Genomic DNA, 16,191 nt, shown 5'->3' with positions numbered 1-16,191 from the left:
TTCCTTCTCGGTTTGAGAATAACGTTTTTCTACATCGGTAAGGCTGCGACTAGCGAAAGATATAATTTTCGGATCATTTTGAAGAGTGCAAGTTAGGGATTTGGGTCAGACATAATTTAAGCTTCTCGAACGCATTCTGTTCATCAACGCCCCATATAAACTGGTTCTGTGAGTTGGGCCGAACATTGAAGACTATGGCGTTGCTCCTTTGTAGAGATAGCCAGTCTGCTTGACAGATGAGGTTGTACCTAGACCCACAGTCAATAATAAGAGTTAGATATGCTCCACCGATTCGGCATCTAATCCATTCTTCCTCGCCTTCACTATTGATTTTAAAACAATTCTCCGTTTTCGCCTTTTTATTTCGGCCGCTTTCATCTTGAACATTCCGAACTGAACTGGTGGGTACCATTTCTCCTTGTGTTCTAGATCGTGATTGCCAGTGTTGTCTCTTCAAGTTTGTCCTGCATTTAGACCCAAAATTACCAAGACGGCCACACCGATTACATTTGGCTTGTCGGGCTGAACAGGTGGAGCTGTCTGCTTTATGGCCAACTCGGTCACATCTTCCGCATTCGTTATTTTTATTTCCCGGTTTTCTTGTTGAAATCTTATTTATTGATTCTGATATAGGCTTTGTCATTGAAACTGATTGCTTTTATATTTCTTCGTTGATTTGGCAAGCTTCGATAATCTCGTCCAGCGAATGCTCCTTTTCTAAAAGCTTCCTTTTTAAATCCACCGTTGCCCATCAGTCGATTATCTTATCTTTTAGACAGATCTCGTCTATTTCCGTTTTTGTTGATCCAAATGCACATTTTTGGATCTGTTGCCGAAGCCGTAGTACGAATTTTGCGAATCTCTCGTCTTCAGACGGGGTTAAATTTCTGAAGAAATGCCTCTCGAACGATGAGTTCTGCTTGGGGGAGAAATATGTTGTCAACTTCTCCACTAATATTTGAAACACATCATTAGGCTCGTCTTGGTTGAATTCTGCTAAAGCATCAGGTAGTGAAAATGCCACTGATTGTAGTTGAGTTCCACCAAGGTGTAATAGCTTGGTCCTCTTCTGCTTGAAGTTTGTGATATCCTCTGATTCTGCATAAATTTGGAACGCTCTCAACCACTTTTCCCATTCGCTACGAAGCTGTGATTTGTCGATGCTTTCACACAGGAATGGTTTTATTAGTATTTCAGTCATGATCTGTAATGAATTAATATTTACTATATTTACATGTATCGAACTGGTCGCTGTGAGCTTTTTTTTTTATTTCACAGTCCGACCCTGGTGTTTGACAAGACGAACTTTCAAACTAATTATTTTCTTTTATATTTACATATGTCAGGCACACATATGCGTATATGTTGAGATACATTCATATTTCCATAATTACGATACTCTTTTCGCCTTACTTTGGCTTTACTGCCTCTGACTTGTGTCAGCTCTTACTATGCGGCTAACAGCCTCTGATATTTTTCAGATAATATTCGGCTAGCAGCCCCTGACTTTTGTCAGCTTTTAATATGCGGCTACCAGCCTCTGGTATTTTTTTTCAGCTAATTACTTGGCCTTACAGTCTCTGACTTTTGTCAGCTATGTAACTGCCTCTGATGTTTGTCACTGTATTCACATACCAATGAATGTAATACATACACACGTACGATGACGCTTGTCTATTTGTCCCTCCCTCTTGATGCTCGCAATTTGCCAAATTCTTCCCTCACATGCATGCGTACATGTGTATGTACATATGTATGTCAGCGTGTGCAAACATACATACATCACACCCGCATGCAGAGCTAGCAAGAGTTCAGCAAGCTGTTTGTTACTTGTTTAATATCCCATCCTCGTCGCCAATGTAGTAACCCGTGATTGTCACTACAGAATAAAAGAATATGGTTGCGTTTTATACATTTATTCTTTGCCCCGAATCGATCACTTCGGCGTGAGAGCGAGCACTAGAGATGAGCGTGTGAATTAGAGATGAGCGTCTGGGTTGCTTGATGTTGCAGGCTCCCACAATATCCAAACAAAAAATATTCACCTGATGCTCCTCTGCGTGACACATCTAACAGACAACTTCCATATTCCAGGATACTTATTCTACGCCACAAACCCTCCGGACGGCAAAGCCCATGGCGACACTGGTACACTTTTCAGAGGTCGCATTAAACACCATCTTCGTAATAGAACTGAAGTGGACTTCCACGTCCAGCAACGGCCGCGTCACTCTGACCGCAGTCTACTGCCCACCTCGTTTTATATAGTAGTTTCTGAGGACTAATTCGGGGATTTTTTCATCTCACTCGGTGAGCGATTTATAGTTGACCTACCACTCCGGGTTGACCTACACCCTGGCCAGAAAATCCAAAGAAGCTTCCGAATCTCATAAACTTCGCAATACCAAGAAAAATCACAAGAAATAATATTACGGCCGAGTAACTATCATCTGATAACACTTCAGTTTTCCTTACCCTTAGGCATCGACTACATATAACTGAGCGGCCCTACAGGCACCAGGACCAACTGGGCAAGGTATACGAAATATGTTTGTACTCACATAGAACCAACTCAAAAAGTGTTTACCGATGATGATGTTGACCGCCTGGCCGAATCGATGGAGGAAACACTTGTTGCTGCAGCTAAGACCTCTACCCCTCCAGACACACGCAAAACAACAAATCATGGCAAGACAAATACCCAAAGGCTAAAGAATTTAGCTGTTCTTAGCAACACGCAGGGCACTTAAGCTTGAGGAAGCAAACGCCCAGCATCTATACGTTGAACAACTATCGCCCACCAGCAAAAAGAACCCTTTGTGGAAAGCACACAAAAATATTCAACCACATCTGGAAGCTGTATACGCAGCGAAGAAGATAGAGAAAGTATTCCAACCAAATTCTGCTAGCAACTCATTTGTCCTACCTGCAGTAACTTAGAACTTTCCACCAATAAATCCAATATCATTTAGCCAAAGGGAAATAGCATCTATCATAAAAGATCTTAAGCCCAAAAAATCACCTGGATATGACTTGGTGACAACAAAAATGATCATAGAACTCCCAGCGTATACGGCTCAGACCTAATGCCATATCTTCACTGCTATTGCGAAAAATGAATACTATCTGCAAAGGTGGAAAAAGAGCGGTCATAGTGATGATTACCATGCCAGGCAAAGACAAAACGCAACCCTTACAGGGTTGCTACAGACTAACAAAACCGAGCCTGGCTGAAAGGACTAATGTACAAGATAACAAAAATGCTTTCTCAGAATACATACAAAGTGTTCGTACCTTATCTGCTCAAAAGAGTGTTATCAATCAAGTGTAACAGTTCGCCTTCTCACGACCGCGTTATCGATGTTTAAGTCCCCCAAGGTAGTGTGCTGGGCCTGTTCTTTACACCCTATACATAGCAGACATGCCTACAAACTATCAGCTCACAACTTCTACGTTTGTTGACGATACCGCAATACTCATTCGGTACAGATGCCCAGCAAAAGCAACAGAAAAACTTGTCTGTCATCTTAAATAAGTGGATGGTTTTCGAACTGGCGCATTAAGATAAACGAGACCAAAAGCAGACATTTAACATACACACTGAACAGACAAACCTGCCCACCTTGTACCCTAAACAATACATTCATTCCAAAATCGGACCTAGTAACATATCTCGGCGTTCACCTAGATAGACGCCTCACCTGGCGGCGATATACAGAATCTAAAAGGACTCATATAAAGCTTAAAGCAAGCAATCTTCACTGGCTTATTAATTGCAACTCTCCCCTTAGTGTCCTCTACAAAACCGTGCAGAAACCGATCTGGACATACGGCTGTGAACTATGGGGAAAGGCTTCAAAAACCAACATTGAAAATATACAGCGAGCTCAGTTAACGATTCTGCGAACTATCACTGAAGCACCATGGTAGCTGTGCAGCGAACGCATCCATAGAGACCTCCACATAGGTCCTCGTCAACAAGGAAATCCAGATAAGAAAGTGTAAGCATCAAGCAAAGCTCGTGTCACAAGAAAATCATCTCGTAAAGTCGCTTACGCGTGTATGCAATCAGAGCCGACTGAAGCTCAAAGATTATCCAGGCCAGCAAAGAAAACCTAGGCCGTCTATAACAAATACAATTATTCCAAATTGTAATTAATCTTAGTAATATAGTAAGATTTGAATAACTATTGTTAGTCTCACAATAGGAGAAGATCCAATATATAACGCAATAAGTTTGAAATAAAATAAAAGATACTGTAGCTTTTGACGAATGCTTGAATTGCCTCTTCTAATGTCATTAGCTGATTATCGCATTAACTTTGATATACCCCGTTAGAATTTGTTTATATAATTAATACTGTAGCTACAGCATGCAAAAGGGTCCAAAATGAAATGGATATCCATATATGTATATGTATAGAAAAGTGTGTTTCTCTTTTTTCAAACTAGACCTTATACCATATATGTAGTCCTCGTTATTTTTAAATACGCTTAAATGGCTAATCATGTAATTTGCATTATTGCAGTGTAGGAAATCTAGAGTTTTTTAAATTTTTTGTGATGATGAGACGAAGTTTGAGTTGCTTCGAAAATTATATTTAATATTTCCGACCGGTGCCAAATCGACATATAGCTCGTGCACGAACGCCCGTGCCCGCTTTTGGGATTACATACCAAATCTGGGTCTGCAACAACTAGGGTTACAAACTACAATGCTTGAATGCACCGCATAGCGTCTGTAGTATTGGCTGGCCGCATCGATATTGCCATGAAATCATGTCAATATTCCATTCTTCAGTTGAGGTGAAGCTGAATTGCCTCAGCCTCATTAAAAGCTCGCGGAAGAGTCGTCACGAAATTGCTAGCTAGAATTGGGACACTAACAATTGCACTCTGGACTCAGCTTAACATTCCTATTTATTATTGCTATGCGAGCTCCTATTTCAATAGGCCTGATTCTAATATCCCTTTTTCCTGAGCTACATCAAGTCTAATCTCCTGACTTCGAAGTGCATTCCGAAGATTTTCTGCTTTCCTATTAGTACTAAGGCTTCTATACTGACAATGTCCTTGACTTATATTTCTAATCGCATCGATCGTTGTTTGTCGATCGATAGTCGCCTGCTCGACCATCCAGCGATCCCTACCGCTCCTAACCCTATCACGCTTTCTTTCTAATAAGCGTTTCTGTGAATATTTTGCCTGTGCTCGACACAGGGTATTTTCTTCTTTCTTTCTTACCTGCGGGATACTCGGGACCCAAGCTTCTTTTTCTGCCCGATTCTGGCTCTTTTATCTCCTTTCTGAACGACGTCAAGTATCGGCTGCATGTACTGCACCCTCGGCAGTATTTTGGACCTGTTCTACTCGATTCTTGCTGCTTGGTCAACTGCTTGGTCAACTGCTTGGTCAACTGGGCGAAGAGCGGGAACCAAATATTTTTTCCTTTGCTCAGCAGTATTTTGGACCTGCTCGATTCTCTCTGATTCGCCGTCTTTCAGAACGGCGCCGAATATCGGCTTCTTGCTCAACTGCGCGAAGAGCAGGTTTCAAATATCTCTCCCACGATCAGCAGTATTTTGGGCCTGCTCTATAGCTCTGTCCTTGCTATTTTGTCACTGTATAAAACGACAAGAAGTATCTGTGGTTTGCTTTTCCGCACGAAATACGAAAGCCAAGCCTCTTAGCCAACGAGACGTAGTATTAAAGCTCTGCTTCGAATCCCTGGCTAAGACATCCCCTCTTCGTATATGCTGTGAAACTTAATTTGCTAACCTCTCCACCTCTGAATATTCTTCATTTTTACTGTCGGATCATTGCAGTTCTTGGCGATAACGAAAATGCAGAAGACTGACCAAAATCTTATATTGAATGGTCGGTACGGGCATAAACGCATTATTAGGCGATATGCCTGACAGCATTTTTTCAGATCCGTCCAATACAAGGCGCAATTTTGTTGTCCTCCAAAAATAATTTGGCAGTTGACTTTAAAATGATGTTCACAATGAATGTCTTTTCCGTAATGGCGTAGGGCGACAATTCTGCACCTTCTTTTTCAGCTTTTTTCAGGGCTGAGGAGACCTCAAAAACTGCTAGTGCTGCACAATTCATATTAAAACTAATAATGTGTCACAATATTTCCCGGCAGAGCTTGCTTCTCTATGGGATTGGTACTTGTATATTATATTTTCAATTAAAAAACTGGTGTATACCAAATAGAAATAGAAATTTATGATCAATCAAAAGTTTTCTTTTCTAATATTTTTCGACTGCTTCTATGGTAGCCGTCGTCGCCAGATTTTGATCAAATCAAATCCGATATTATTATTATGATTGAAAAACTGGTGTATATTGAATTATTACACATAATAATTAGGAACAACTATTAGAAATTACTATGTTTTGGTGAGAAAATTTACTCAAATAATTTATAACGTTTTTGTACCATCATTTTATACAATAAAATTGTATTTGGGATTGCCAATAGTGGTTAACCTCTTGAACAGGAGTTTTAATTTGATATATTTTTCATTTCTCTATACATTTTAAGGGCAAAACTACTTCATGACGCCTGGAACTTAGCTTATGCTGGCGAGCTAAATTTTGCCACTGCTCTTAATGTAACATTATTTTTGAAGTATGAACGTAATCTTATTGTTTGGAATCCAGTTTTCACATTTCTTGACCAAGTTGGCAAACGTCTCGAAAAATCGTCAATAAGTAGAAAGTTTGAGGTGAGCATAAAATAATTTAATTAAAAACAATATTTTTTACAACACTTTTTCAGTTCTACATTATAGAACTTTTAGTTCCATTATATGACTATTTGGAAACTGCAAATGTAAACGAAGACATAAATATAACTGAAATCCGAAAATTGACTACAGCGTTTTTATGTAAAGCTGGATATTTTCCGTGTTTTAAGGCGGCAAGAAGGGCCTTCAATTTGTGGGTCAACAGTTCTAGTCCCAACTTTGAAAGTCCGTAAGTGATTTACAACTTAAGATAAATAAAACATTTTTATTTTTAATTACTTATTTTAGGGTCCGTAACGAATTCATGTGTCCAATGTTTAAGTGGGGCTCTATGAAGGAATGGATGTTTGGGCTCGATCGTGTGCGCGAGTTTCCTAAGTCCCGCCTTCAGAGTGATCGAACCTTTTTATTAAAAATGCTTGCTGGATGTCCAGCGCAACAAGAAAAAATTATTTATCTACTTGAATTGGCCATCCTGAAAAATGTTTCTATTTTTTCGGATAACGACAAAATTTTAATTATCAGTATGGTTAGTTCTAGATCCATGGGATACACAACACTGTTTGATTTTCTGTCAAATAATTGGGATTCTATTTATCAGAAGTGAGTAATCCTTTGTAACATAATATAATATAATATAATGGGCCTTCCTAATTTTATCTTAAACAAATATTACACCATTTCGTAGTGTATTTAAAAATTAACAAGTCACGAAGCACTTCAGGAAAGAGTGCGAAAGGGAATATTACATTATTTATTATATTATATTGTTCACACTATAAACTAATGCGTACACTTGATGAGTTCAATTCGGGTGTTTGAATCTACTACTCGCTACTGCGAGGGCATCGCCTTTTATTCATTCTTACATAGGTTCTTATTATCTTATTATATAATGCAGCGCTTGTAAGACGCTGCAGTCTGCGTTGGTCAATGCAGCTGAAATTTATCTTAAATCTATGTTTGTGGCCTATGACCGCGCTAATCACCTCCCGCGTGATCATATCTCTTGACACTTCGGCAATGGACCACTACAATCGTACTTATCTGTAGTTGCCACTTATGTTGTCCGCTTGCCGTGTGGAAAATCAAGTCATCAATGTATACTTTGTTATTTTTCAGAGTCTGGATGCGCATTTGAAGATTTTGTAGTTCATAAGTGTTGTTGACAATCAAGTGCTTCAGCGGGACCACGTTTCATGTCTCCTTGTCATCTATAATTCGTAAACTGGGTAACTGAATTTCCACCCGGTAGCATTTGTTTTCGTCCTAATTTTTGTTTAACTTTTTCGAGCTCCTCCAGCATTTTGTTAGGCGCAATTAGTGTAGGATGAATTCTTCCTTCACTAATGTCCGTTACCATTGAGATCGCTGTTGCTTGTAGGCTTTCTGCCTCTTCAATCCAGTTTCGCACTTGATTTGATAACATAAGGAATTTAATTGACTCCTTATATACCATAAAGTGCTCCTTCATGGTTTCTGCAATAATATTGACTTGTTGGGTCAGTTTTCCCAAATTCCGGTAGTTGTTCTTACTAATTCTTCCGTGGCATTGATGACCGAGGTTTGATTGTCAACATATTCCATTAGATGTTTTTCGTTTTTTATGATCGTTTGCATATTTTCCTGTATTCTATTTGCATTTCCGATATCAAAGAATAGTATAAACCTTTTCTTTCGGTTGGTACGGTGCCGTAGTATTTTGTCTTTTTCTTTTATGTTGTCAATTTTTGTCCTTATTGTCGTGCCGAAGAAATCGCAGTAGTCCTTGAAGTCTCCCATTTTTTCGCAAACCAGGCGGGATTTTTCCAGGAAGTCCTCTGATTGTTTTATGACATCAGAATAGGCTTGCATGTCATAATAAAACAATAATTGCCAACTGGATGTAGCGACTTCAATTTTACCAATTTTGTTTACCATAACTGCAGCTTTTGCGTCGATGTCGTAAATTTTCCCAAGTTCTTTGGGAATTTCTTCCGAATTTTTTGTCGCAGTTGTAGCTTGCAACATCAATAAACAGCATAGCACAGTAGCTATGCTTCCAGTGCCATTCCTTTTGCCTTTTGGAACTCGCTGCTTCTTGTCCTTGCGTAGCTGCATTGACTCCGTTCTAGATGGCGTTGCAGCTCCAGCTGGTTTTGCTTCGCTAACAGGAAGTTGACAGATCTTGTTTAGCGATCTTTTTACTTCCCCATCGCATGTTTTAACCGTGACTACCCGGACTTTATCATCTTGTCCTTTAGTCGTACTAATGATTCGTCCCATTGGCCATCTTGCAGGGTGAGTGTTCTCATGTTTTATAAGAACCAGCTGTCCCTCCTTCAGATTTGGCTTTACTTGGCGCCATTTGGTTCGCTGTTGCCATGACACCAGATACTCCTCTTTCCATTTCTTCCAAAAATCACCTCTGATGCGTTGAATAAGCTTCCATTTATCCAAAGAGCTGATTGTCTTACTTTCGTCAAAATGTTCAGGAGCTCCAATTAGAGGTCTTCCCATCAGAAAATGACCCGGCGTTAATATGTCCTCACCATCGTTTTCGCTCTTTACAGTGACTAATGGGTGCGAGTTTAGCACTGCTTCGATTTGACATAGCAGCGATGCAAATTCTTCATATGTAAAGCTGTTTTCACCAATAACTCGTTTAAGGTGATGCTTCACTGATTTTACACCGGCTTCCCATAAACCTTCCATGTGGGGGCTTCCCGGGGGAATAAAGTGACACTTGATGCCTTCTTTTTCTAGTGTAGGTGCTAACTCATTATTGTTTTTTGGATAAAGCACAAATAAATAAATAAAATAATAAATTATTGTTTTTTATGGCAGCTACATATTCTTTTTCCAATACTCTTGAAGCTCCTACAAAGTTTTTTCCATTATCTGAGTATATGTTCTCGCTCTTGCTTCGTCTTGCAAAGAACCGTCGAAGAGCCTCCAGGAATTTGTCTGACGAAAGGTCGCTAACAGCTTCCAGATGTATCGCTTTTGTTGCCATACAAACAAATACACAAATGTATCCTTTATACGTTTTTTGACCTCTTCCCTTTGAGCAGCGAATCTGGAACGGTCCGGCGTAGTCGATTCCAGTATTTTGATACGAGTAATCAGCCGTTACTCTATAAACTGGTAAATTTCCCATCAGTTGACTGGACATCTCTTGCTTGTATCGTATGCATACAATACATTCCCTTAAATATTTCTTTAAGGAATTTTGTATGCCAAATATCCAGAACTCCCTCTGAATATAAGTTCTCATAATGTTAATTCCGCCATGCAGAGTTTCTTTATGAGAATCCTTTACAATTAACCAAGTCAAATGTGACTTATCCAGTATAATTGGATGTTTTACATTATACGGTATCATTGCGTTTTGTAGTCGTCCACCAACTCGAAGTACGCCATCACTATCCAAAAACGGATTTAGCGCCTGTAACTTACTCTTTGGGTCGAATGGTCTTTTGCTTTTGATTAGTCTGACTTCGTGTCCAAAATCTAGCTGTTGTTGTATCTTTACCACGGCAATCTACGCTAGCTTTAATTCCTCCACCGTAAGATGTGACGGCTGTTGCGATTTTCCTCTCAGCTTTTGCAGATATTCGGATTTTATCAATGTGGATTCCACAACAATTTCCGATTCCTTTTGAGTGGGCCAGTGTTGTGCATCTATAGATAGCCAATTCGGCCCTCTCCACCAAATTTCACAGATTTTAAGAGCTTGCGGTGATATCCCTCTTGAAGCCACGTCAGCTGGATTTTCTTCCGATTTAACGTAATTCCATTTGACATTGGGAATTAGTTTATTGATATCTTCCACTCTAGTTCTGACGAACTGATCTTTGCTGCGCTTGTTCTGTATCCAAGCAATAGTAATTTGCGAATCACTCCATGCATGCGTTGTAATCTTGTTGCTCCATATAGCCTGCACTTTCGCTAATAACTTTGCTAGTAAATGCGCAGCACATAATTCCAACTTTGGAATTGTTTTCCTGTTTTTTATAGGACTTACTTTGCTTTTTTTTTTTTTTTTTTTTAACGCGCGAGTCCCACGGCCACACCTCCCGCCCAACCGACCGAGGGGCGCTGCCGTGTATCGTACGGCTCGAATCGCGGGAAGATAGACGCGATATAGAAGACAGTGAAGGACGAGGAAATATATGTATGCTAGTAGTAAGATCTAAGAATTCGTTAAGTACGTTAGTATTGATCGCTTTAAAAACGGCAGAGAGTCAGAACTAGAGATAATAGGATAGAATCTATTATAGTCAGAACATAATACTCTGTAAGGATCATGCAACTCATAGTTAGATCTACAATGATTTAAAATTAGAGGTACGTAATTTCTAGTAAATCTGCTTGGAACAGTGAAGTTTAGCCGACTAACCAAGTCGGGACTATCAACTTCACCACGAATAAGGTTAAAAATAAAGACTGTTCCAAGCATCGTTCTACGGTTAGCTAAGAAGGGTAGGTTAATTAACATTAATCTACTCCAATAAGGAGGTAATCTACGGTTTGCATCCCAATTAAGGCGCCGTAAAGCAAAAAGTAAGAAGTTCTTTTGAACCGATTCAATGCGGTCCGAGTAAACTTCATATTGTGGACTCCAAACAGGTGATCCATACTCGAGGATCGGACGGACTAGAGAAATAAATAAGGTTTTGGTCATGTAAGGATCATCAAATTCCTTTGACCACCGTTTTATAAAACCAAGCACACCCCTGGCCTTATTGACAATAGACGAAATATGGTCTGAAAATTTAAGTTTAGGGCCCAGAAGAACACCAAGATCATCAACATGTGTTATTCTGTCCAAAGAGCACCCACTTAAAGTGTAAGTTGTGTGCATTGAGTTGGCACGACAAAAGGTCATAACTCCAAATGGCGAGAAATGTCCTTATATTGCAAGCATAATTTTACATCATCAGCGTACATTAGTACACGCGAATGATTTATTATTAAGGGAAGGTCGTTAATAAATAAGGTAAAAAGGAGCGGACCTAGGTGGCTCCCTTGTGGGACGCCGGATGTGACTCGGAGAATACAAGAAAGAGAATTTTTAAAGAGGACCCGTTGCGTCCTGCCATTCAGATAACTTAGAATCCAATTTAGGAGATCAACAGGGAAACCTAATAAATCAAGTTTTTTTATTAAAAGTGAATGATTAACAGAGTCGAATGCTTTACTAAAATCCGTATAAATGACATCTGTTTGAAGATTATTTTTGAAACCCTGTACTACGAAGGAGGTTAGCTCCAGAAGGTTAGTAGTTGTTGATCTGCGTTTCATGAAACCATGCTGACATGGTGAAATAATTGACCTACAAAGGTGCTGCAAATGAGGAGTGATAACGTTTTCAAAAAGCTTAGGGATAACAGACAATTTGGAGATTCCTCTGTAATTGCTTGCATCCGATTTGCTACCTTTTTTATGGAGAGGGATCACAAAGGACTCCTTCCATATTTGGGGAAACTGTGTAGATTCTAGAGATAAGTTAAACAGTTTTAGTAGAGGTTTGCACAAGGCTTCCGCACAGAATCTAAGCACACAGCCAGGAATTCCGTCGGGACCTGGAGAATAGACAGGCTTAACTCGCAGAAGATCATAAAGCAGTGAGCTTTCGTTTAAAGTGGGACAGAATATTAAATTTTACTTTGATACCGCGTAAGAGTAAGGTCGGTCGGAATGAGGTAACGTAGAATATGTGGTTTGAAAAAACTTGGCAAATAGATCGGCTATTGCCTGATCCGATGTTACCGAAGTATTTTCAAAAAATAGCGAGGAAGGGTAACTAGTTGTTTTACGCTTAGTGTTAACGAAATTATAAAACTGTTTGGGATCCTGTGCGAACTGGAACTTACAACGGTTTAAATAATTCTTATAACACTGAGCATTAAGCACGGTAAAATTTAACCGAGCACTTACATATTTAGAAAATATAGATTGAGAACCGGTATTTTTAAATTTTATATAAAGTCTGGACTTAACATTTCTTAGGTGTGTCAACTCTTTATTAAACCAAGGTGGTTTGTTAGAAGTAGACGGATAGTACATCGGAACACAAGAGTTGAAAAATGATTTAATTGCAGTATAAAAAATATTTATGGCATCGGCCATTATGTTGCAAGAATATAGATCGGACCAATTAAAGCCAGATATAACAAGAGAGAATGCTATAGTCGAGTTCCCCGACTATCTGATACCCGTTACTCAGCTAGTGGAAGTGCGAAAGAGAGTCTTCAGCACTGACAGTTTTTGTCGGTTTGTGGGCGCAAGAGTGGGCGTGGCAAAAAGTTTTTTGGCAAATCGTTAAAAATTTATAAGACTAATACAAAAATGAAAAAATATCAAAACATTTTTCAAAAGTGTGGGCGTGGCAGTTTTTGGCGGTTTGTGGGCGTTAGAGTGGGCGTGGCAACTTGAATCGACAAACTTGCGCTGCGTCTATGTCCCTGGAGTCTGTATTCTTAATCTCAACCTTCTACCTTTTGTAGTTCCTGAGATCTCGACGTTCATACGGACAGACGGACAGACAGACGGACGGACAGACGGACATGGCCAGATCGACTCGGCTACTGATCCTGATCAAGAATATATATACTTTATATGGTCGGAAACGCTTCCTTCTGCCTGTTACATACTTTTCAACGAATCTAGTATACCCTTTTACTCTACGAGTAACGGGTATAAAAAGATTTAACCTCTGAAAGTTTGCCTTACGAAAACAATGAATTCGTTTGGTTGACTTTTCTGGCCTCTCTTTTATTACGGTACCTGTGTCAATTGTCACCTCGAAAGTTGGATGGTATGGATCTTCTGGTTGACTAAGAGGTGCTACTCTAGTCAGAAACACACTTTCAGGACTTGAAACAAAACATAGATCCAATAAACGACCAAGAGAATTTTGAATATAATTAACTTGCGACAACCATATGTCAAGCAAGCCGTCAATAAAGTCATATAGGCAGGAGAATATTCGACTGTTCCTCTGTGGACCACTTAGTGCCTGGTATATTAAAGTCACCTAGGACAACTAGTTGGTCCCTATCGGACAGTCTGTTTGTAACGGATTGGATAGCGGACAAATGGTTAATATATTCAGGAAATTCAGAAGACGGCGGAATGTACGAGCACGTAATATAAACATAGCTATCAGAAAATGACAGCTTTACGCATAAGTATTCTATGTTACGGAGCTCGTCAAAAAGTACCTCCTCTGACGTGAGGGTAGACCTAACAGCAATTAGGACTCCACCTCCCCGCCTGGAGGGACGATCATGCCTGTATACTGTGTACATACCTGGGAGAACTTCGGAGTTAAGTATCTCCGTTTATAACCAAGTCTCTGTAAACACAATAACATGGGATGCAAAGGAAAGACTATTAGAATACAAATTAGTTAGCTTACTACACAAGCCTCTTACATTTTGATAACAGATAGTGAGACTAGATTTTAGTTTTTTGAAGATAAAGAAGTAGAAGTAGTAGAGGAGGATGGGGCAGTGATCTGGCCACTTGTGGGAAGTTTAATTCCCACGGGCCTTTTTATCCTATTTTTAATCTAAGCTTCAAACTCTTTCACAATCATACTTTTCGGCCAAAATTCACCAGAACATATGGTTGAGAATTGCTCATTTGGGACAGTTATCTTGAAAGATGAGATGTCCCTAGCATAAGAAAAGTTAAATTTTTCCACTTTTATGTTGTCGGCTTTTGTTTTGTCTTGTATATAAGACAGTACATCAGATGATGTTTGATCAGGGGAAAGCCGAGAAACAAAAATTTGTTTCTTTAGTGGAACCACCGAGAGGGGCTTTGGCACTGCAGGTTGTATTTCTGAAGTGCCAACTTGTGCCGGTAGTCCGGACTCAATATTCCTTTGTGGTGGTAAACAATTCGGGACGGGTGGAATCACCGGTTGAGAAACCAGTGCGGACATAGCGGAATCTATAGCAATCCCAGGCTGGACTCCCTCCACAACCGATTGATCGGATTGCACCGAATCTTTTTTAGCTGCCGATCTAAGCAACATTTGAGGGTTTGCTGCGATCGTCAACTGATCAGCTGTGGAGTCCTGTTGATCACTCGCCGAAGGTTGCTGGGCATTCCCCTTAGGCAGCCTACCACCAGCGGCTTTCTTGCGCTTTGGAGATTCTTCTAATAGTTTGAGGCTATTAAATTGTGAATCAAGCGCAGAAAGAAGATCATCAGCTCGACGAAAACTATCTCTAGCCACGCCAAAACTGCTGATCAGTCCTTTCAAGCCACCTTTAGTTTGGCGCATAAAGAGTTGCATTTCATTCGCAACTCCTAGGCAAGTATCACAACAGTATATTAGATTAGGGCCTTTAGCTAGGTCATCACTTGTTCGGCCGTTAAAACCAGCGCACTTAGTGTGCACCATTCTATCACATAGCCAACAGGTCATTTTTGACTGATCAGGCTTTATTACCTGACGGCATTTGTTATGGAAGCAGACAACATTGGTTTCCATGTTTAATTGGGTTTTAACCACTGTACCAAAAGACAAAATCAGAAAATGTACCGCAAGAGCGCAGTGTGCACTTTAAGATTTTGTGTGGGAGAGCGAGAGAGCGGGTGCACCGTGCAGTTAAGTACAAAAACAACACCAAACAGCACTACGGACAACGCACGAAAAAGAGAGTAAACAAAACGCAAAGACAGAAAGAGAACAGTTCGAATTAATTTATTAAAATAATGCACATATCACAAAAGATTCACTCGCGAAACGAACGGCACTTTAACTAGTACAGATTATGAAATTGAAGCTTTGAAGCTTTGAAGCTTGGAATGTTGCTGCTAGCAAAGTAACTCTGCCGCCTACTTTTGTATACACCGCCGCTGCATATGCTTTCTCTGATGCATCGCAGAATCCATGTAGCTCCATACTACCTTTGGAGCATCCAGTCCAGCGTGAAATGCTAATTTCTTCTAAATCTGATAGACCTTTAGCATATTCCATCCACCAGTTTGCTAAGTTGGATTCCAATTCAACGTCCCAAGTCATCGGTAACTTCCACAGTTCCTGAATGAAACATTTGCCTTGAATCGTTACAGGTGCCAACCATCCCAGTGGGTTGAAAATTCTAGACAACTGTGATAACACTAACTGCTTTGATATGCGTGTTAGCATTGGGTTCATTCTCCTCAATAAAGATTTTCTCCGCAGCACCGTCGTCCTGAATGTCGGCTAAAATACGTTCGTCATTTGCAACCCATTTTCGCAGATGCATGCCTTCTCCATCACTTGTCTCAATTTCCTTTGAAGTTCATAGCACTCGTTGACTGTGTCTCCACCAGTTATGAGGTCATCCATATAAAAGTCGTCTCTTATTGTTTCTGCTAAGACGGTTTCCTCTTGGCAAAACCGATCTGCCAGCTCTCGTAGACATCCGACTGCTAAGAAAGGTGCTGC

General features: G+C 40.0%; 1 protein-coding gene across 1 annotated transcript in view; it reads left to right on the top strand.

Annotated features, from left to right (window-relative positions):
• Positions 1-16,191, top strand: part of LOC122625508 (aminopeptidase N) — a 455,949-nt gene that overhangs the window by 382,707 nt on the left and 57,051 nt on the right. Inside the window, exons 12-14 of the mRNA XM_043805602.1 lie at positions 6,554-6,737; positions 6,791-6,987; positions 7,047-7,361. Of these exons, the coding sequence (XP_043661537.1) occupies positions 6,554-6,737; positions 6,791-6,987; positions 7,047-7,361 (696 nt within the window). The remainder of the gene's footprint in view (positions 1-6,553; positions 6,738-6,790; positions 6,988-7,046; positions 7,362-16,191) is intronic.

Source organism: Drosophila teissieri, unplaced genomic scaffold (assembly GCF_016746235.2).
Source record: "Drosophila teissieri strain GT53w unplaced genomic scaffold, Prin_Dtei_1.1 Segkk118_quiver_pilon_scaf, whole genome shotgun sequence".
NCBI lineage: Eukaryota > Metazoa > Arthropoda > Insecta > Diptera > Drosophilidae > Drosophila > Drosophila teissieri.
The sequence above is the reverse complement of the archived record's forward strand: the minus strand, read 5'-3'. Positions and strand labels throughout refer to the sequence as shown.